This window comes from Amphibalanus amphitrite, unplaced genomic scaffold (assembly GCF_019059575.1).
Source record: "Amphibalanus amphitrite isolate SeventyFive unplaced genomic scaffold, NRLGWU_Aamphi_draft 000201F_arrow, whole genome shotgun sequence".
NCBI lineage: Eukaryota > Metazoa > Arthropoda > Thecostraca > Balanomorpha > Balanidae > Amphibalanus > Amphibalanus amphitrite.
The window spans coordinates 1-19,242 of NW_024881696.1; the positions used below are offsets into that span (position 1 = coordinate 1).

Sequence of the window (19,242 nt, forward strand, 5' to 3'; positions counted from 1 at the left end):
GAGAGAGAGAGATGATGAGACAGAGAGAGAGAGAGTGCGGGAGAGAGGGAAGAGAGAGAGAGAGAGAGAGAGAGAGAGAGAGAGAGAGAGAGAGGAGAGAGAGAGAGGGAGGAGAGAGAGAGAGAGAGAGGAGAGAGAGAGAGAGAGAGACCTAAGGTCAGTTACAATTGCGGCATTACGGCGAACAACACTGAAATAACAATCACATTAAGCTTCAGAGCGAACATTGCATCGTATCGGTGCTCCAAGAGCGAGGCGAATATGCCGGGTATAGTTTATTTCAAGAGTCGGTAGCTTCGATTGTCATTGACAGCCACATGTACGTATCTATAGCTGAGTGGATTTCTGGGAAAACAACCCAGCTCACTCGGTGGTGACCGCTGCGCGGCTATTCTTGTTTGGGTTATGGAATTGCAAGCCCTGCTCAAATATTTATAGAGCAGCGACGAGCGCGCCTAACAACACATGCGAACGGCAACAGGCTTTCACATTCTTCTGGGAGGTCTAATCATACGGCATCAGAAATTGAATCGACAGCACGAAAAATAGGCGGCGGGATGCAATTTACCGTTGACGGTCTGTTTATCGGTCAGGATAACAGTGATTTTCTCTCAATTACAATGCGGTCAAAAATTCCCGCTGGAAAATACCGCTGAAACTCCCGCCGTAATCTAATTTACCAATGTCAACAGCAAAAAAAAAAAAACAGCATTGAGGGTAGAGGCGTTAGCGTTGGCAACACTGTGGTTAGTAAGACGTATGCCCAGCATTTTGTTTGAGTGCTCTTTCGCTACTCAATGCCTGATCTGAGCGGTGAGTAGTAACTTTCATCCTCTAAGAATGCAGAGCCAAGTTAAAAATACGTTTGAAGATACCACATCAAAGGCGTTTCAGCAATGATGTGCCGTGTCAGGCGGAACTCAGTTTCACACTGCATCCGGCACTTCCTCCCACCTCCCTCACCTCAATGGTGCTGAGGACGGCGCGGTGCTGTCGCGGTATCTCCCGCACCGCGCTGGCCGGCGAGTCGTACCGCGAGCAGGGGCGGCTCCAGGAGGGAGTCCTGCGGCCCACGTCCGGCTGCACGGGCGACAGCAGGTGCGGCGACAGGGGGGAGCTGGCCAGACCGGGGCTGGCCGGGCCGGCTGGGGGCACCGGGCTGAGCATCGGCGAGTCTGGCAGCAGGTGGTAGCCCACGTACGACTGAGAGCGGGGCAGCGGCGAGTCGGCGCCGGCCGACCAGCCGTCCGGACTGCCGCCCCGAGTTGGCACCGGGAAGGTGCAAGGCGCGAGAAAGTTTGGCGAAAAGTCAAATGTGACCTTTGGCACGGAGCGGGAGCGGGGTCGCGGTGAACAGCAGACGCCCGGCTCGTTCACGACATAGCCGGTGCCCTCCCAGTTTGGCAGGTTCTGGAGCTCCTTCTGAAACGCGCGGATGTCCTCGATGGAGCTGGTGCCGCCGGCGCCGTGGAAGTCCGGGTTCGACTTGCAGTGGTTCTTCTTGCGCCACATGCTCGTGAAGGGGAAGTTGAACGCCAGCGGCTCTCGGCACTTGTCCGTGTCCCGTGACGCGGCACTCGATCCGGTGGTCCCTCCGGCGGCTAGCGCGCGGGGGCCACTCTGCGACGACGAGCCTGTCTCTGACGATGCCTGCTGGCGCGAGTTACGACTCCAGCTCTTATAGGCGTCAATTCTCTCCTCCCGACTCAGCGTCCTTAGTCCGTCACCCTCGGCCGAACACTTCCTCCGAAATCGTGTCACATCGATACCGTCTCCGGAGCTGATGGAGTCCTGGTGGGGTCGCGGCGGCCGCGCGGCAGGATCAGGGGAGGGGAGGGTGGAACAGCTGGAGCGGAGCAGAGAGCTCTGCCACTTCTGCAGGTGGAAGAACGAGGTCATCAGCCGGTGCAGCAGCAGCCGCACGAAGATGATGGGGTGCAGCGCGAACGGCAGGCCGGTCAGCATGCAGCTGGTGAGTCGGGACGGCGGTGACACCTCCGGTCCGTGCTTCCCCGGCCGGTGCAGGCGGATCAGCACTGCAAACACAGTGAAACGGGGCGGGATCAGCACTGGAAGCACAGCATACCGTGGCGGGATCAGCACTGGAAGTACAGCACACCGGACTGGGATCAGCACTGGAGACATCGCAAACCGGTGGATGCATATTCAGCAGAAGCACATCAAAACGGGGCGCGATCAGCATAGGAAACACAACACACCGGGGCAGGGGACCACAAAAACTTTGCGACACATTTTACAAGAAATGAATCACTCGATGGCGTGTGGTAAAGTGCAAAATATCACGGCTCAGGGGTCTCGTAATGCAGCGTAGCTTATTTTGCAGGACCGATTAGAGCAGTATGACTGACAGCTGACAGCAATGTGGGGCCTGTGTAATGTGGCTTCCGCCATGCTTGGTTCATTGCAATGATGTAAAACTACTGCGCAATAGACTCACGAGGAAAGGTAACGGTTTTGTAATGCTGCAGGCTAAAGTGAATTGCTATGACATTTAGCCGTTATTGCGGCATCGTCGCTATAGGATCATGAACACGAGACATCATTGCAGACATACTCATGAGTCAGCTTTGCGACAGGTCTTTACGTGATCGTGTCACGTCCTCGCTTTACGACATCAGGTACAGGAAGCTCGTGACTATGCTCATAATTTGAACGATCGAGCGTAAGTGCTTCGATTTAATCACATCGATCGTTGAGATATGCAACACCACACAGGAATCAGAGCCGTTGCGATAACGAACGTATGCCCTGTGTATCTACTATTGTATCGACGGTTTTAACGTACCGTCTTCTTCCATTGTAAATCTTCCGCCGACCGGTGTCATTCCCGACAGAGACAGGCCGTCCTGAAAACGCCACAGCCGTCAGCAACACACAGTTAATGAGGATGACTATGCGCTTAATGAGTGAGGGAGAACTACGAGAGGATACGCTGCTATATCTGCACGAGGGAATGCTCGTGGCTTCCAGCGCGTACCCGCCAAACGGGCCCCTCAGTCACGTGACTTGTTCAGGAACACACAGGTGTAGGGGACTGTAATTAATTGGCCTAATCTACAGGAGACTTTGCCATTCCTACACGCCATTTGTCGATCGATGTTCAGGAGAGCATCCCCATCAGTCAGCCCTAACTAGCCACAGTGCAGGGTTCGCTGCAGCCTACAGACCGCCGATGGAATGACTCGTTATTATTGCTTTGGGTCCCGGGTTTAGGTGGGATTCATACCATGAAATAGATTTATAACAAGTAAGCCATTTTTCCGTTTACGTAGATCGACAGCAAAACTGTGTGACGGTAGAATGATGCACAGTCAAATGTCGCTTTTACAATTTATTTTATTAAATTGCGTCGCAGTTTACCGTATCGTCGCCATGTCGCATCGGGCACGCAAAACCATCGGTTAGAAGTTGTAATTATGCATCTCGTTTGGAACAACAAACTGAACCGCCCAAGTAGAACAATTATTCAAAGGTCAACGAACAATGCAGTTCGTGTGGCATTTACAAATGGCATGAATTAAGCGCGCCGGCCTTTGTACAAGTACTGCGCATTAATAATAGAAATTAGGTACCCAATTTCTCAGTTGGTTTGGTTCTAGTGGAACGTTAAATAGGCATTCACATACACAACATGCCAATTATTGCTAGTGTGCCGCTCTACTGAACATGTTTAGAAGTTTAGGAAATAGGAGAGAACTACGACCCTTCAAAGTTTGAGGCGGTTGGTATGATGACAAAAAAGCAATAAGATGGCTCCGATAGAATGTTCGCATTCTGGGCGAGAATGTAAAAATTCAAAATTCAAGAACTCTTGCATCAGAAAGCACACAACTATAATGAACGTAATCCATAAAGCTGAGTGATTGTTGAGTGGAAGTTTTTTCTATCGACACATCGACCTGTGAGGTTCTAAGCCCACGCACATATCTTTTTTTACACAGCCATGGCTTCGAGAAGTACCTACAAACCAATTACTTTTTCTAAAAGTCATTCAATCCACCGCAGGGGTCCACATTACCAAACGCAATCATCTCAGATAACCATGCTGCACCCATTTCTCGCGCTCGGCTGTACCCGTGTTCGCGCGAGCGGCGCCCGTTCGGTGTCGCCTGCGTTACCTCGAAGTACTCCAGGATGCTGAGCGTGGCGCCTTCGATGGAAACGCCCAGGATGTGCTTGTTGTCGGAGCTAGACACAGTGAGGGGCGCCACAGAAGTGGAGACGATGTACCGATCCTCCAACGAGCCGTTCACGGGTGACAGCGGGACTGGACCTGGAACGACGGGATCAGTTACGTGAGTATAGCGCAAATCGGAAATAGCAATAGTGAAACAGACGTGTCGGTGAATTGCTATAAGTAGGCTCTAAGTAGATTAAAATCGCTAATGCCTATGCAGCCACGATGCCTAATGCGGAATGATAAAACCAATTTATAATAACCGAAATACCGACGTCATGAAAATCCTGTTCCGTATTGCCTAGCAACGAACAAACAGGTTTGACCCATTCATGTCTGATACATAGACACAAATTGTAATTCGAAACATATAATTTGAATTGCATATCAGCTAAATTTCCTTCTTCAGCAGTCTGTTTTATTTTCACTCCTCGATGAATGTTTTGGATACTCGAATATGCCGTTCAGTCTGGTCTGTACCTATCTCGGAGGAGAGGAGGCAACTTTATCAACTTTATCAGCTATCTGTATTCTATCTCGCCGCCGCCGCCGCCACCGCCGGTGTGTTGTCGTCCATCCGGCGGCGGCCGGCGGCGGGCCGGAGGTAATTTCCCTTCAGGGTTGCCGCCGCGCGTGTATCAATCGCGCCCGGCCGGCGGGGCAACATATCCCAATCAGACGGAACGGGGTTGGTCAGCATTTGTGGCCCGGAGCCAAAGTTGGAGGTCAGCAGTCAGTGGCCATCGCGGCATCGTCTGCCCGTGTAACAGCTAACATTCCCATCCTTTGACTCACTTTGGAGCAGGTCAAAGACGCTGGTTCGCTGGTTGATGCGGTTCTGCAGTCCGATGTAGACCATCACACGGGCGGCGTGGTGCTTGACAAAGCGAGCAAACATCGTACTGTGGTTGGTGTAGTACCTGAAAACCCAGAGTGAGTACGGTTCAGCCTCTGGATACCATGCAGCCTCAGACAGGGAACATACTTCATGCCAAAATTGCTGGCCTTATTTCAACGTGTAAACGTTTGTAAAAGATGTGGTATGTCTGCCATATCTCTGTAGGGCATGTCCACGAGAAACTATATCACAGCCAGTGCACCGACAAACTGTAATCACCCAGGATTGAACGTCGCGTGTTCACGCTCGGAGTGCCGTGAATGTTTCCTAGCGTGATATCTGCCTATCCCGGTGCTGTGGGACCCCATGACATGTTGGCCAGCTCATGGCGTGATGGGTAGCAGAATATCTAGCACGGCGACTCCTAATTATATCCGAGCGGGTCCCGTGCCACCGGTAACCCTTCTCGAGTGTCGGAAGCAACAGCGACCATTAGTGAGATCCTTTCAGCCACGCCTCGGCAGGAATGGTTCGATCGCAGCTGCTCAATGGCCATAACATGGGCTGATTGCGTCGCCAGAGGCCAGCCCGAGAGGTTTAGCTGACTCAGTCAGAAAACTCTAATGGTTGAAATTTAAGACTTTTAAACCTTTAAAGGGATCAACTTACGATATGCACTCGTATGCATCACAAATTCTAATATAGACAAAGCGCCGTTTCCATTGCTATAGATTTTCAAGGCTTTCGAAATGCGTAGGTACGGGGACCCGCAGTTGCTACTGTACACGAACCCCAACTCTAGCCGTCTGTCCTGCCCAGTAACAACCGATAACATTGATATCGACTGCCAGTCCCTGTACAAGAGCAGCTGAGGTTTTCTGTGCGTGCCCTCTGACAGCTTATCGTTGTTCCCTGTGAGGGTGCTGGGACAATTTACTCAGGGTCGCTGTATGTACAGTAGCAACTGCGGATCCCCGTACCTATCTATTAGCGTTGTTTTTACTCTCTGCACTCCAATATGAAGCTCAGCTTTATTGGCAATTTTCCTACGGGATGCTTACCAATGAAGCACAACTTGGAAATGTTTTGGTCCATCGATGTCTACAACGAAGTGTGTTTTTTGCCCATGTTTTCCCAGTCTGTCGTTGTCGAGTTCCGAGTGTGCAGAAGTTAGATAGTAATAGGTTTGTTGTGCACTTTCGGACGTCGGATTGATGCAGAGCGTTCCACCCGGACTAGTGACCAGTCCCGACTAAACTGTGGCCCTTCATATACGAACAGCGGATCTCTGTTTAAATCGCGTGCGGTACGTACTTTTACCTGGCGTTGTCGGGTACGTTACGCCAATCTTTGAGCTGTCACGTTGAAGCACGTCGATTTTAGCGCAAGAGCTCACGCTGTCACTCACCATTCGTCCGACGGTAGAATGAGCTGTATCAGGCTATCCACGAGCTCGGTAGCCAGCAGGGCGTCGTGGTTCACCGGGTCCAGCGCCAGGTTGGCCATTATTTGCAGTGACAGACACAGCAGTTGCTGAAACATGGAACGGGTGTCAGCACAGTTCGCCCTCCGGAGCACTCGGGAATTCTGAGGACAGCAAAGTCTGCACTCGAGGATAACATAGTCCGTTATAACATTCACGGCCAGCACAGTTTGCATTTTAGGCTGCACTACAATGTGCTGCTTATTCTATTTCTCAGAGGACGGATGATGAAAAAATCCGTCCAACAACGCTGTCTCTTTTACATGCGTTATATAATCATTTTATCACCGTATCGTATCGTATCGTTATCGTATAGTCTCTAAGGCGTCTAGTCATTTCTCACTTTTTTATACATGAAGACGATGCACTAGTCTAGTCAGCTTGTTATACAGGTTTTCCAAAGTGGCTATATAAGAGTTGTGCCGCATATTTCGTCCCAGATGGACAAAATCACAGCTGAGCGTCTATTCGCAGTTGTCAGCAGACCGTGGCCACGGATGGTTCCCTCGTGTTTGTCCAATGGAGCCATATGGTGTTTATAGGACACGCTACTACCGGGACACACTTTTCGTACGTACTACGTGGATCCCTAGAGGCACTTCTGGACAGTATTTGTACGTTCAGAGATCTGTGCCTACTGCCTCTGCTGTCGTAAGCGCTCGACCATATGAGTGAATTTCAGAGACGTTATGTTACGTAACACCGAGCTAAACGGTTTATCAACCAGACATGACAGGAAATATGCCGTCCGAAACTCATCTGAGGCGTGCCCAGGAACCTCGTAGCTCTTGGAAGTGGTGCGTACCCTGTATCCTTTAGGCCACCTTTGAATTTGGTGCCAAAGGTAAAGCCGCTTCCCACGTCTTGAATGAAAAGTGGCTTCTAGGGTCATCTATTTGGTAATAGGTGGAAATGTATGCAAAACGAATAAGGCGTGCCAACGCTCAGGAGGATTTCTGAGTCGTTTTTTCTGGCACCGCCCACCGGAACTCACTCGGCTGCATCTGCATTAGAAGAAGCAATTACGGGCCGACGGCATCCTGAAGGGCCCGCGGTGGCACCTTTGACCTATTGTTCTGACAGCTTTTTTTCCGTCGTCTAGCGACGCTTCTGATCAGATGATATATCTCGTAATGTTACACCACTCAGCTTCTGTTGGCTATTGTTAGGTAATGGCGATAGCAACCAGAAAAATACCAGAAACTACCAAGATATAATGTTACGTCCAGTAGGTCTTGTGCCGAGCATTATCTAGAGGTTCGTTATTACTGCGCGCCAGTCGCTGCCTCGGAACGGGCGCGACTGTAGCAGTTCTCTAACGCCGAGCGCACACCATTATATGCTCTGAGAGAGACGACCGCGCGGCATGCGAACCAGCTGTGAGAGATATGTCCCGGCCGGCACGCCCGGCGTGATAAGGTCATACACACAGTGCGCAGGGGTCGATGTAGGGTGGCGTGTAATATCGCCCGAACTCGTAGAAAAGAATACAGATAAAGATGACAATGCAACAGCGGAAAAGTGAGCACACATATGTGTAAGTACGAGTTGTTCAGGCGCCAGGCGTCAGGCACCATGGCTTCACTGAGTGATCCGGAGTATCTCCGGTGTCTTACGGCAAGTCAAAGGCCTCAACATGCGGTCACCAGAAGGCACCACAGTCCAGCCAGGCCACCAAAGGAACGACGTTCTCGCCTGGTCGCCAACCATCAACTCTTTCTGCACCGGGACGTACTCAATACTCATCGACAGGTACTGTAGTCTCACAAGGTCATTCACAAGCACCGCGATCCTGCACTAGGGCCTACGTGTCATCGACAGGCACTGTTGTCTCAACAGGACTCATATCAAGCACCATTGTTTCTTACCGGGTCATGCGTGGTATCCAGGGAGGAGACCAGCAGTCTCAGCTGTGTCTCCTCCACCAGTGAGACCCGGTACGAGCTGCTGTGGGACAAGTAGAGCAGCAGCCGGGCGCTCAGGATCTGCAGACAGTGCGGCTGGCACTCCTGCACCCTGGCGGCCGCATAGCAAACTATCAGCACGGCGGCACAGCCTACCGCCGCAGGTATCAAATCGCAGCTCGGCAGAACAATAGCTGCACTTCCTCGTACACCAAATCGCAACAAATAAGTGCGCATAATATCATGACGGCGTTATGAGAAGAATATCAAAATGAATTAAGAATATTATCATTTATGGAGTAGCTTACCAAAACGGTATATTGATCAATAACTGTTATTGATTTGGTCGTAGTCCATGCCTTTCGGTAGGATCATTGCTCCTTATTCCATATCCTTACGCTGGGGTGGATCGCTCCTTATCACATACCTTACGCTGGGAGTGCATCGCTCCTTCTTCCCCATGACAATCCGCTTGTGCAGCGTGATGGCGTTGTGCATGACGTTCACCAAAGTTCTGGCTGGCACACTGCACAAAGCATCTGAAGAGAACGGCAAAAGAGCTGGATAATAAAACTCGCATTCATTTCACTGGGCCAAGAGTCGAATATGTATGCATCATGCACATAAACAACATCCAAAAGAGATTCAGGGCAACGATTAGCGGGGCTGAACTTAACCTTAAAGTACTTGAGAGCCCGAGCGGACATAACGTAAAACGAGCCGTTTTAAATATAGAAGAAGGAATTCATAATGACATTCCGAGGTTATTACGCTTTATCTTTAATCTTTATTGGCTTGATATCATCCTTTATTGGATGGAAGTGTACTGAATGCGCATATCATGACAAAAGAGTCGCCATTGAGCTACAGGCAGTCAATGGTAATAAATCTTATAGGTAAATAAAAAGTAGTCGTCAAAGCCTTAATTTTCACAGAAGCCAGCAGGAAGTACGCTCATTACATCGCTCGCTCTTGAACTAATAAGGTCAACGCACAATGCCTTCTCAAACATCTTTCGAACAATGATGAATGTACCTGAGTTTGAGCTAGCAGCTATATAGCTCATTGAACTTTACTGCGACCGGTAACCTTCTCGGACAAGTACAAACGATTCGGTGCCGAATCAAATGCCATTCAGGCGGGCCATCAGGCGCGCAGCGGTCAATACGAGCCGCTCCTGCAGCCTCCCACAGACTTCCGGGGGCGGCCGCGGCTCCATGTCTGGGTCTCAAAAGTTGTGCGTTTGGGTGTCGTTCGATCGCCAATCGCCGAGGTACGAGCGCCGCCTGACGTGCCGCTGATCACCGCGTGAGCAGACATTTGGAGTCGGAGGGCCTTGCTGAACGGACATCGTCCGCCCGCCCACCGGACCGGCTAGCACCCGAGTTACTGCTCATTGCGCAGACGACGGACAATGAGATGGTGCTCCCCGCGTGGTTTATGTCCTCTGGTGAAATTCTACAATGGCTCGCAGGAAGGAAGCGTGGGCTGAGCTTGCGACAAGGCTGGTGCGCATATGGCTAGTTATGTCCCAAAGAGTCGTAGACCTCGGCGAATGCAATGTAACAGGATGTGTAGTTGTACGGTCCATCTCACTCCTGTAATTTTTCTCAGTAACCTTTTAGTTCATGCAGTCTCGGTTCACACCATTAATTAAGATCTAAAACGTAGTCTACATAAAGTGCGAGGAAGGAGAGAAGGAATAAATATATTGAAAGTTAAAATCACGCCTCATTCATTGTTTAGAAGCATCGGAGTATTTCGTACACCGGCAACAGTTGGTAGAAAAGACGGCTTTATAACTTTAATAAATTATATAATAAACGGCTTTAATGAATTACCAAATCATGCATTACCTTAAACGAGTCTTATTCCACATCCACCTGTCTTACTCTATTCGAGCCGGCACCTGTGATCTGCACTCCCTCGGAGAGCCCCATTATTTCCCATCCCCGGCCGCGCGGCTGAGAACGCTGACACCACATGGGGCTACGTCTAACAGAGAGCAGCGCAAACAGAGCCAACGATGAGAGGCTGCAGACGGAGTGAATCCAGCGCGGGAGTCCCCGTGGCCGTGAGCAGAGAGCACACCCGCAGCCGCCCGAAGCCACGTTTATTTTCTCCGCCCGACCGCCGGTTTTCTCACTGCACCAGCGGCACTCGGTCCTCTCCGCATCAGACGGAGCCGACTCAGGATGAAAGAGAAGAGCATCTCATTGGTATGCCGGGTGGCCACCGTGCAAATACTCGACGCCTAATGATGCCAGACGCCTGATGTGGCAAAGATTTGTCACAGAATCAGCGGACTTCAACAGCTGTGTGTGCGACGGCTTCGATGAAATTATGGAGGACTAGAAAGGTTATGTAAATACGCCATGTTTGATTATCCTAGAGCGCCAGTGAGCTAATGCGCTTGCATTATCTTGCTGGATTTGTGTGCTAAGAGCTAACACAAAAGTCTCTTAAGTCTAAGGTGATTGCACTGCAGCAAAAGAGCTTCAATTTAAGTGCCAGATGTTGTAAGATCGTGAAAGACCCGGTATTCCGTAATAGTTAGTAGTGCTTGCTCAGAATGAACAAATGACAGACATTCGATCATCATTTATCCGGTTAATGGGGCGCTTATTTTCCGTATCGGCCGCATGTTATATCGATATTTAATACCTCCATACACATCTGCCTTGCTTTAAACACACTACCTTTCCATTGTTTTATCCCCTAAAACTCATTGGCTCTTTTGTAGTGAATTGATTACAAAGGGCAATGGGTTACCTGCAGTGTTAAGTTACAGATCAAATTACCGACTAATTAGCGAACATCCACTGGTTCACAAAAGACCTGCATACGTCACTACACTACGCTTGCCCTCTCTCATGAATATGACATTACTGTGTGAGCAAAACCGGAGACATATTACTCAAGCGTGACGGTTGTCTGGCATGCGACAGCCAGTGAGCCATTATCCATCACATTTGGTTCACATTTGACCAGCAGCCGTCTACTTACCGGTGACATTTGGTTCGCGTTCGAGCCCGACCCGCGGTCGCTCTGGTCCGGACGGATTGTCAAGAAGGTGCTGCTGCCACAGCCCCCGGCGACTCTCTGAGCTCAGCTCCGGTGCAGGGCTCTCCCTGAGGAGACGGAACGACATTCAACACGAGCAACAGACAGTAAGAGCTGCATATTGCATACGAAGAGGCAGAATCCTGCGTAACCTGGCAACGGAAGGCAGCGGGCGCCATTGGGCCAATACACCACTTTGTAGCATCGTGATTAAACATGACATGCATTAACTTAAAATGGCAAACATATACCTTTGATTATTTCCATACCTTTGATTGTTTCTGAATCAGACTAGCTACAAGTGTTTTAGACCTTAGAGCGCAGATGCATTGAATCAAACTGTATAAGCCAGCACGCAAAGAGCACGCCATAAGCCAATGATCTATGAGAATTGATCGTGCCTCGAATGCATCAGCTCCATAAATGACATTTCCACAGCGTTGCGTCACAGCACACCGGTCAAAGACCAGTTCGCGGTGGTTCGGGAGCTTCCTTCCGCGACAGAGGGAGGCGCTGGCTGCCGCTACCACCGCCGGAGAGCCCCTGTGGTTCGGACGGCGCTGCGGCCGCTTCCAGCGCGACGCAGAGGAGTAATCAGTGCCAGACTGCACCTGAGGGGCCTCGGGAGCCGGCCTGGCCGTAACCGCTGCCGGCACGGCCGACTCCCTTCCTACTCTCTCCTCTCTCTCTCTAGACTCTGTCTCTGTTTCTCTCTTTCTGTCCTCTCTCTATGTGTCTCTATATGTTGTCTTCGTTTCATTCTGTAATATTTTTCCTCTGTCTCTCTCCCACCCTCTCTCTCTCTCCATTGCCCTTCATTACCTATTCTTTCTTCCTCTCTTTCTCTGTCTCTCCTAATGCCATCTACTTCAAAGGCAGCTCTCATTTCCATCCGGCACAGCTGTAGCGCCATGTTGCCCCGACTCTCTCTCTCTCTCCACATCCCGGCTCTTTCGACCTCCTTGCTGACGACACAGGCCCCCTCACAGACGGTTGTCTGGCTAATTGTCTCCCAATGTGAGGCCGAGCTGTCACCGCCAGCCGGCTGTCAGCTCTTGTGACGGCACACTGTCGCCGGCGGCGCTGTTGTGATGACCGCAGTCCGGACCGTCGGCCGTCGTCGCCAGCGTCGTCGCGTGTTGTCCTGGCTGATCAGCCGTCCGCGGCGCAATGGTCACACACATGCGGCTGTGGCCGGGGAGCTCGGCACAGCGACCAGGCTTTGTACTCGGCTGAATCGTTTCGTCTGTAGCGCGCCCGCGACTGCGATTGGTTGCCATCCACCCACGCCGGCCTGCCGGAAGCGCCATCCACCGGTATTGATGAGTCTGGAAAACCGCCGCGACGGCTACCGGCCCGCGAGATGAACAGCCTGATGCACTTTGGAAAAGGCATTATCACTCGCTTGGTTGATGAAAGCAGGCTTCAGGTGAGAATTATCTGGTCTTCTTCGTATAATGTTAGCATTTTACGCTGAAAAACTCTGTAAGGCGGCAAAGTAAACACAAAACCACATCGGGGTGTGTTTACATAATGTAATCAGTAATGTCATTGCATCTAAAGCAGATTCATCGAGGACATGTCACATAGGACACACGTGCTTATCAATTGTATTCATTGTTTTCCAAACTTCTGTCACTTTTGATGCGGTGGATGACGTTTCCACCGGAAATTCAGGAGGTCTGTCTGACCTGCCGCGCAGCAATATCGTTTGAACGGCCGTGCCGGAGCACGTGATCACATTCTGAATACAAACTGCGCAGCTCATGTCCGCTATCTGGAGCTGCGATGGTAGCCATCAGGGTCCGCAGGCCTCGTAACGCCAGCCATTGGGCTAGCACGCCGGCCCGAAGCTCACACGAGCCTCAGCCGGAAACTCAAACAGCGCTCTCTAACAGACGTTCGGCGCCGCTGAGATTCGTCCACCGGCTACCTACATCCGGCGTCGTTGAGGCTCGTCCACCGTTTTGTGGAGTCGGGAGGCGGGGCTGGCTGTCGGTGAGGGCCTGTTTTTCACGGCGGCGGACTCGGCGACCGGGCCCGTACCCAGCTCTGACAGGCGCTCTGTTGTTGACCTCAGCCAATGCCGGAAACGTTAGCGGCACGCTCGACTGACTGAAATGGCTCGCTCTGGGCAGCCAGTCGTCACAGAAGGAACAACATCGCCCACGTCAATTGATTTCGTTAAGTGAAATTGAATTTCAAGTGGTGCGGCGCCAATGAAATTAACATACTAATGCTCTCTGGCAAGGAGGTCGGGTCGAACATGGAGCATTGTCGGCACTTCTTCGGCGATAAGCAAGTTCGGCACAATGTTAAGGAGCCACACATTAAAAAAACAAAAACAAAAACATATGTGCATTCTCAACTGATTCTCGTTGAACGTTAACTTTTATTGAGTGTGGTTCGACTAAAGAATGCCCCTGCTGGTCGTTTTGGTCTTGAATGTGATCTTATTACATATTTTGCATAGGTATTTGATAATTACGAGTTTTGTTCGCTGAAGAAGTCCTCATAATTATATCTTACTTTTGAACCAGTTATTCTCTGACCCCAATAGTCACCCCTGACCCAACCCTCTGACCTCACCAGCCACCCTCTGACCTCACCAGCCACCCTCTGACCTCACCAGCCACCCTCTGACCTCACCAGCCACCCTCTGACCTCACCAGCCATCTTCTGACCTCACCAGCCACCCCCTGAACTCACCTGTCGTCACCCAACCAACCTGTGTCTCTTCGACCCCACCTGTGCCCCTCTGACCCAATGGTCACCCCATGACCTCACTGGCCCCCTAGTGAACCATCCCCTGACCCGACCACTCGCCGCCTGACCCACCTGTGACTCTCGGTCTCCGGGGCGCCACTGACACCGTCACGGGTCACCGTGTGATCCACCACGCGGTTCATCAGGTTCAGCGCCGTGAACTGCAGGTCCTGCGAGCCCTGCACCATCTCTGCCGCCATGGTGATCAGCTGGCGCAGACACCGGGTCAGCTCCCGACCGTGCGCCGGCAGCGAGAAGTGAGACACGGCCGTCTGTAGGGAGAGGGGAAGAGAGACAGGGTGAGCTGGTGGCAGAGTGGCAAATGCAGCGGTGGAATCGCTGTTGGTTCATGGAAGTGGTTGAAGATACAAGAGCAGTGTCTATCGCGTTTGCAAGGAAAAGACGAGAGCATGTCATCAATAATGATATCGACATACCTCCCGATCACAAAAAAATAACTATGCTAAGGCCTAAGACTACATCGCTTCGGTAGCTGACAAAACTAAGAAGCCGGATCCTCGAGACGGTAACCGGGGAGTTAATCCCACATTCAGCCAGATAGCACGGAGCCAGCGCTGCAAATAGCCCACACATTTCAGCTGAAACTGTGTTTTATCACCATCTGATAAGACACTGAAGGGGCTGAGAGTCGCTCGCATGCGACTCCATTTCCCGAATAGAGCAGCAAATTGCAAAGTTAATACAGCTGACATCTGGCTAGCAGCACGGGCGCGTGTTAATTTATGTATGTAGGACGTAGGAGCGCCGAGCTGCTGTCCGTGCAGTGGTGCGTCCCACCCCGGGTAGTCAACGGGACAGGGCTGTTGAATGTTGAGGGACCCAGCGCGTGTCACACGTCATCAGTGGCAGCGCCGGCGACCGGGGCCGGCCCGGTGACTCTAATGGCCTTTTATGACGCAAGTGAGCCGCTGCCACCGCCCTGCCCCGGCCCCGGTGGCCCGGGGGCGGGGTAGAGGGGCGGGTTCACTTGTTGCGCACCCACTCATCACGAAGAATAGTCCTGATATGGACAGCCGGGGACGGGCAGATGGACATTAATGCCGGGGTTATGTACAACAATCACAGCTGTCTGTAGCGCTTTAACCCTAGAACGCCTAGGGGGGGGTTGTATCAACCCCCCCCCCTGAGGTTTTTCGGAAATAGTGCAAAAACGGCGGCGCGCAGTGCCGCCAAATTTTGGGTACCTTATGGGGCAAACCTTGCGCATCTTTTGATAAAAAAAATTTGACCGGGTCATGTCAGGTCACGGAGTTATGACGTCACAAAGGGAACAGCCTCCGGCCGGATTTTCACAACCTGAGTGCCAACGCCCGAGGTTTCCTGCCGGTGGTACGGACATCGGTTGATGGATCGTGATGAAACTTCCCATGCATGTTGGGGCAAGTATTGGCTATCATATGGTATAAGAAACTTGACCGGGTCAGGTCAGGTCACGGAGCTATGACGTCACAAGAGGAACAGCGTCCGGTACTATTTTTGAAAAGCGCCCGAACCACTATTTTGCTAATTCTTGTCACCTCAAAGGGAATATGCAGCAATATTAGCTTCTATAGGGAGCAAATGGACCTCCCAAATCCAAAAATACAATCAGATTTCAAAAATTTAAATTTTGATTTTTCGAATTTCTGCCGCCGACTGTGACCTTGCCGACTTCCGGCGCTCCCAACGCGCCATTTTTAGAGCTAGGGAAACGAAATACATACCAAACGATAGAGAATTGATCAAGGAGCACGATAGTGAAGGTTTCAAGTCGATATCTCCCACCGTTTTGCCGCAATCGCCGCGGAAAGTTGAAAAAAGTCTATTTTTCCGAAAATTTGACCTTTGACCGGTCAAAAGTAGGTCAAATGTTGACCTAGGACCAAAAAATATACCACCAATCGCGAGATCTCGTTGAGAGCAATCCGTTGGTTTTTTCCGCTAAGCTCTACGACCTTCCGTTTCGAAACGCCAGGGGGGGGGGTCGTAACAACCCCCCCCCCTGGTCGTTCGTGTTATGAGAAATGGCCTGGTCGTGCGAGGGTTAATGTACATATGTGTGATATGGTTAGTTGATTTACAATTTCACGCTCGATTATGTGGGGCTAGTCGCCAGCATCAGCACCGGCACCACAACCAGAGTTCCAGCCTCCAACATCTCGTGCACACCGAATGGGTGACATCGAGCTGCTGTATGGGGGATGGTAGCCCACGATTAGCACCGAGGAGGATGGCGTCTGGCCCGCCAAAGCCGCCCATAAGCAATAAGGAAATAGTTAGTTGAGTTTACAATGGTAATATCTTGTGACAATAACATAGTTCCGTTGTGAAAAATGTATCTACGAATGTTGTTAAATTAAAGTTGGGATTGAACGAAATGAGGAATTGCAATAGTTAGCGAACTGAGTCATGCGAAATAGACCTTGCAACTTATGGCTGCAGGAAATGTTAATATTTCAAATACTTTGATGTTTCGTTTTATTTGTCTATTACATTTGGTTGTAGCTGACTGTGAAACTCAGGGCTGAAACGATGTTTGTTACAAATGGTGTTGTGCCAATCAAATAATCTTAGGGCAGGCGAAGACAAATGTGAGCTGTCAACCTCAACCCACTACAAATAACTACACAAACGGTTCTGAGAGCCGTTTGAGTGTTGAAGTGCGTTTGCTTCTTTAATCATTTTATGTCCACCAGTACTGCGCAGAGACCTCCAGTGCATCAGAATACCCTATACTGGAATTTTCTTTGGCCATAGGCAACTGTGCTGCAAGAGATGCAGATCATTGTCACTACAACTGCAGCAAATAACCTGATCTAAGTCGCTGGTATGTGCTTCCTTCTACCACTGGCATCGTTCTCGGCATGGTCGCTACGAAGATAGCGGGAGGGAATGACAAACTCTGCATCTGATAGCAGCATAGAACGATACCCTGCGGAGCAGACCGCATCGCCGCAGGATGGCCTCTCTCCGGCGCACAATAGTTTGCGCTCGTATGTTTCCCCGAGTTGTTGGGTCAATCTCAATACCACAGATAAAGTGGTAAAAATTCCGACTAACTTTGCACAAGTGATGTCGGAACACACAGCGAGTTATGTAGGCTGGAACTATACGAGTACTTATGAAAATGCTGTCGTCAGTGGCCGACCCGCGACCCGGTGCTGGGTCGCGGGCCGGGGCAGTCTGCGTTGGTGCTCTTTAAGTTCTGTGTGGCTTAAGCAGAAGCTCCTGTTTCCGTTGATGAAGGCTATAGTCGGTGTTGGGAGCGAGGTTCGTGCGGAGTTACCTGTATCGCAGATGATTGCATTTGTATATGTATGATATGGGATATATACATGTAATACATGCCTGAAGCGTCGAATGTGTGTAACGTTGGTTGAAACCCCTGTTTCGCATCAAGAAACGTTAAGGCGTTTATCGTAAACCTTAAAGAATTCTTACGCTGACATTTTTTATTTTGAATTTTTACATCTCACGAATCAAATAACATTTTCTATCCTTCCTGAGCGACTATTCTTACGTTTAATAGGAAACACGGTTTATGTAAATACCAAATGTTATAATTTTACTTCAACTAATCAAGAAACGAAGAACTCCCAAAAAATGAAAACCATTACAATCAAAGAAGGAGTGGACTTTTTGCGATAGCATACACTGCTCAGTCAAATATATGCACGTATTGTTGAAAAACAACAGCATGAGGCGTCCTTTGCCTCTGCATGATTACCAGAAGATAATGCTGTCCTCTTTCTTACCTTGAGGAGCGTATGCAGAACTTTGGAGAGTTTGCGGTGCGTCTTCTTATCGGTGACCTGTTCCAGCCACTCGATGATTGGCGTTAGCTCGGCTCGCAGATGGCCCAGTACGTGGTAGAGCACCTCCGGATTCTGAGAGATGACTGCCAAACTGTCCAGACAGCGGTCCGGGTCCTCCTCCGGCGGCGGCCCGTCTGCCAGGGGTCACCGGAGGTCAACAGAGGTCACCAGGGGCTAGCAGAGGTCAGCAGAGGTCAGCAGAGGTCTTTACTGACCTCCGGTCAGTAAAGGTTACCAGGGGTCACCGGATGTCAGCAAAGGTTACCAGGGGTCACCAGAGGTCAGCAGAGGTTAGGTACCACTGTGGTTACCGGAGGTTTAGCGAAGGTCCAAAGAAGGGGTCATAGTAGGTCAACTGGTATGCCATTGAAAGCGTAAGTGTGTTATCAATATTGAAACATTTGTCAAATAATTGGCTGGAAGGAAACTGGAAGTAATAAAATAAAGGAGTATCATTTGAGTGAGTACTGAACTGCTGAGTCCCAAGTGAATGAAGGAATACATTCGTGAGTGGATGAGTGAGTGCATAAGTGAGTGAGTGGGCGAGTGAATGAGTAAGTGAGTGGGTGAGTGAGTGAGTGAGTGGGTGAGTGAGTGAACAAACGAGTAAGTGAGTGAGTGAGTGAGTGAATATACGAGTTAGTGAGTGGGTGGGTGAGTGGGTGAGTGAGCTAGCGAGTGAATGAACGAGTGAGTGAGTGAGTGAGTGAGTGAGTGGGTGAGTGAGTGAGTGAGTGAGTGAGTGAGTGAGTGGGTGAGTGGGTGAGTGAGCTAGCAAGTGAATGAACGAGTGAGTGAGTGAGTGCGTGAGTGAGTGAGTGAGTGAGTGAGTGAGTGATTGAGTGAGTATGTGAGTGAGTGAGTGAATGCAGCAGACAAACTCACCGACAGAGGAGAACTGCCGAAGGTGCTGGAGGAGCTGATGGGACCGCTGACTGGCGTCCATCTCCGTCTGAGAAAGAGAAACAAGCCAACGTTTATATGAGGGGCAGAAAAAAGCGAACAATGATGATTCAATGACACCAACACAAAAATGTCGCTATAGCTGTACTGCATAGTGTGCATACTTTATAGTTACCCACGAGTTGTAAATGCAGTTTGCAGTTAGTAAAAGCTTTTTAGGATGAATACCTAATATTTTATCGATATCTGAAATATCGACACAGGTATAAATA

The 19,242-nt window shown here is 50.3% G+C and overlaps 1 protein-coding gene across 1 annotated transcript in view; it reads right to left on the reverse strand.

Annotated features, from left to right (window-relative positions):
* Nucleotides 1-963: 963 nt before the first annotated feature.
* Nucleotides 964-19,242, reverse strand: part of LOC122384897 — a gene marked incomplete at its 3' end in the record, with an annotated part of 67,152 nt that continues 48,873 nt past the window's right edge. Inside the window, exons 6-16 of the mRNA XM_043372707.1 lie at nucleotides 18,953-19,019; nucleotides 18,008-18,201; nucleotides 14,325-14,524; nucleotides 11,430-11,554; nucleotides 8,851-8,962; nucleotides 8,388-8,535; nucleotides 6,445-6,569; nucleotides 4,994-5,118; nucleotides 4,140-4,294; nucleotides 2,807-2,867; nucleotides 964-2,036 (exon numbers count right to left, since the gene is read on the reverse strand). Of these exons, the coding sequence (XP_043228642.1) occupies nucleotides 964-2,036; nucleotides 2,807-2,867; nucleotides 4,140-4,294; nucleotides 4,994-5,118; nucleotides 6,445-6,569; nucleotides 8,388-8,535; nucleotides 8,851-8,962; nucleotides 11,430-11,554; nucleotides 14,325-14,524; nucleotides 18,008-18,201; nucleotides 18,953-19,019 (2,385 nt within the window). The remainder of the gene's footprint in view (nucleotides 2,037-2,806; nucleotides 2,868-4,139; nucleotides 4,295-4,993; nucleotides 5,119-6,444; nucleotides 6,570-8,387; nucleotides 8,536-8,850; nucleotides 8,963-11,429; nucleotides 11,555-14,324; nucleotides 14,525-18,007; nucleotides 18,202-18,952; nucleotides 19,020-19,242) is intronic.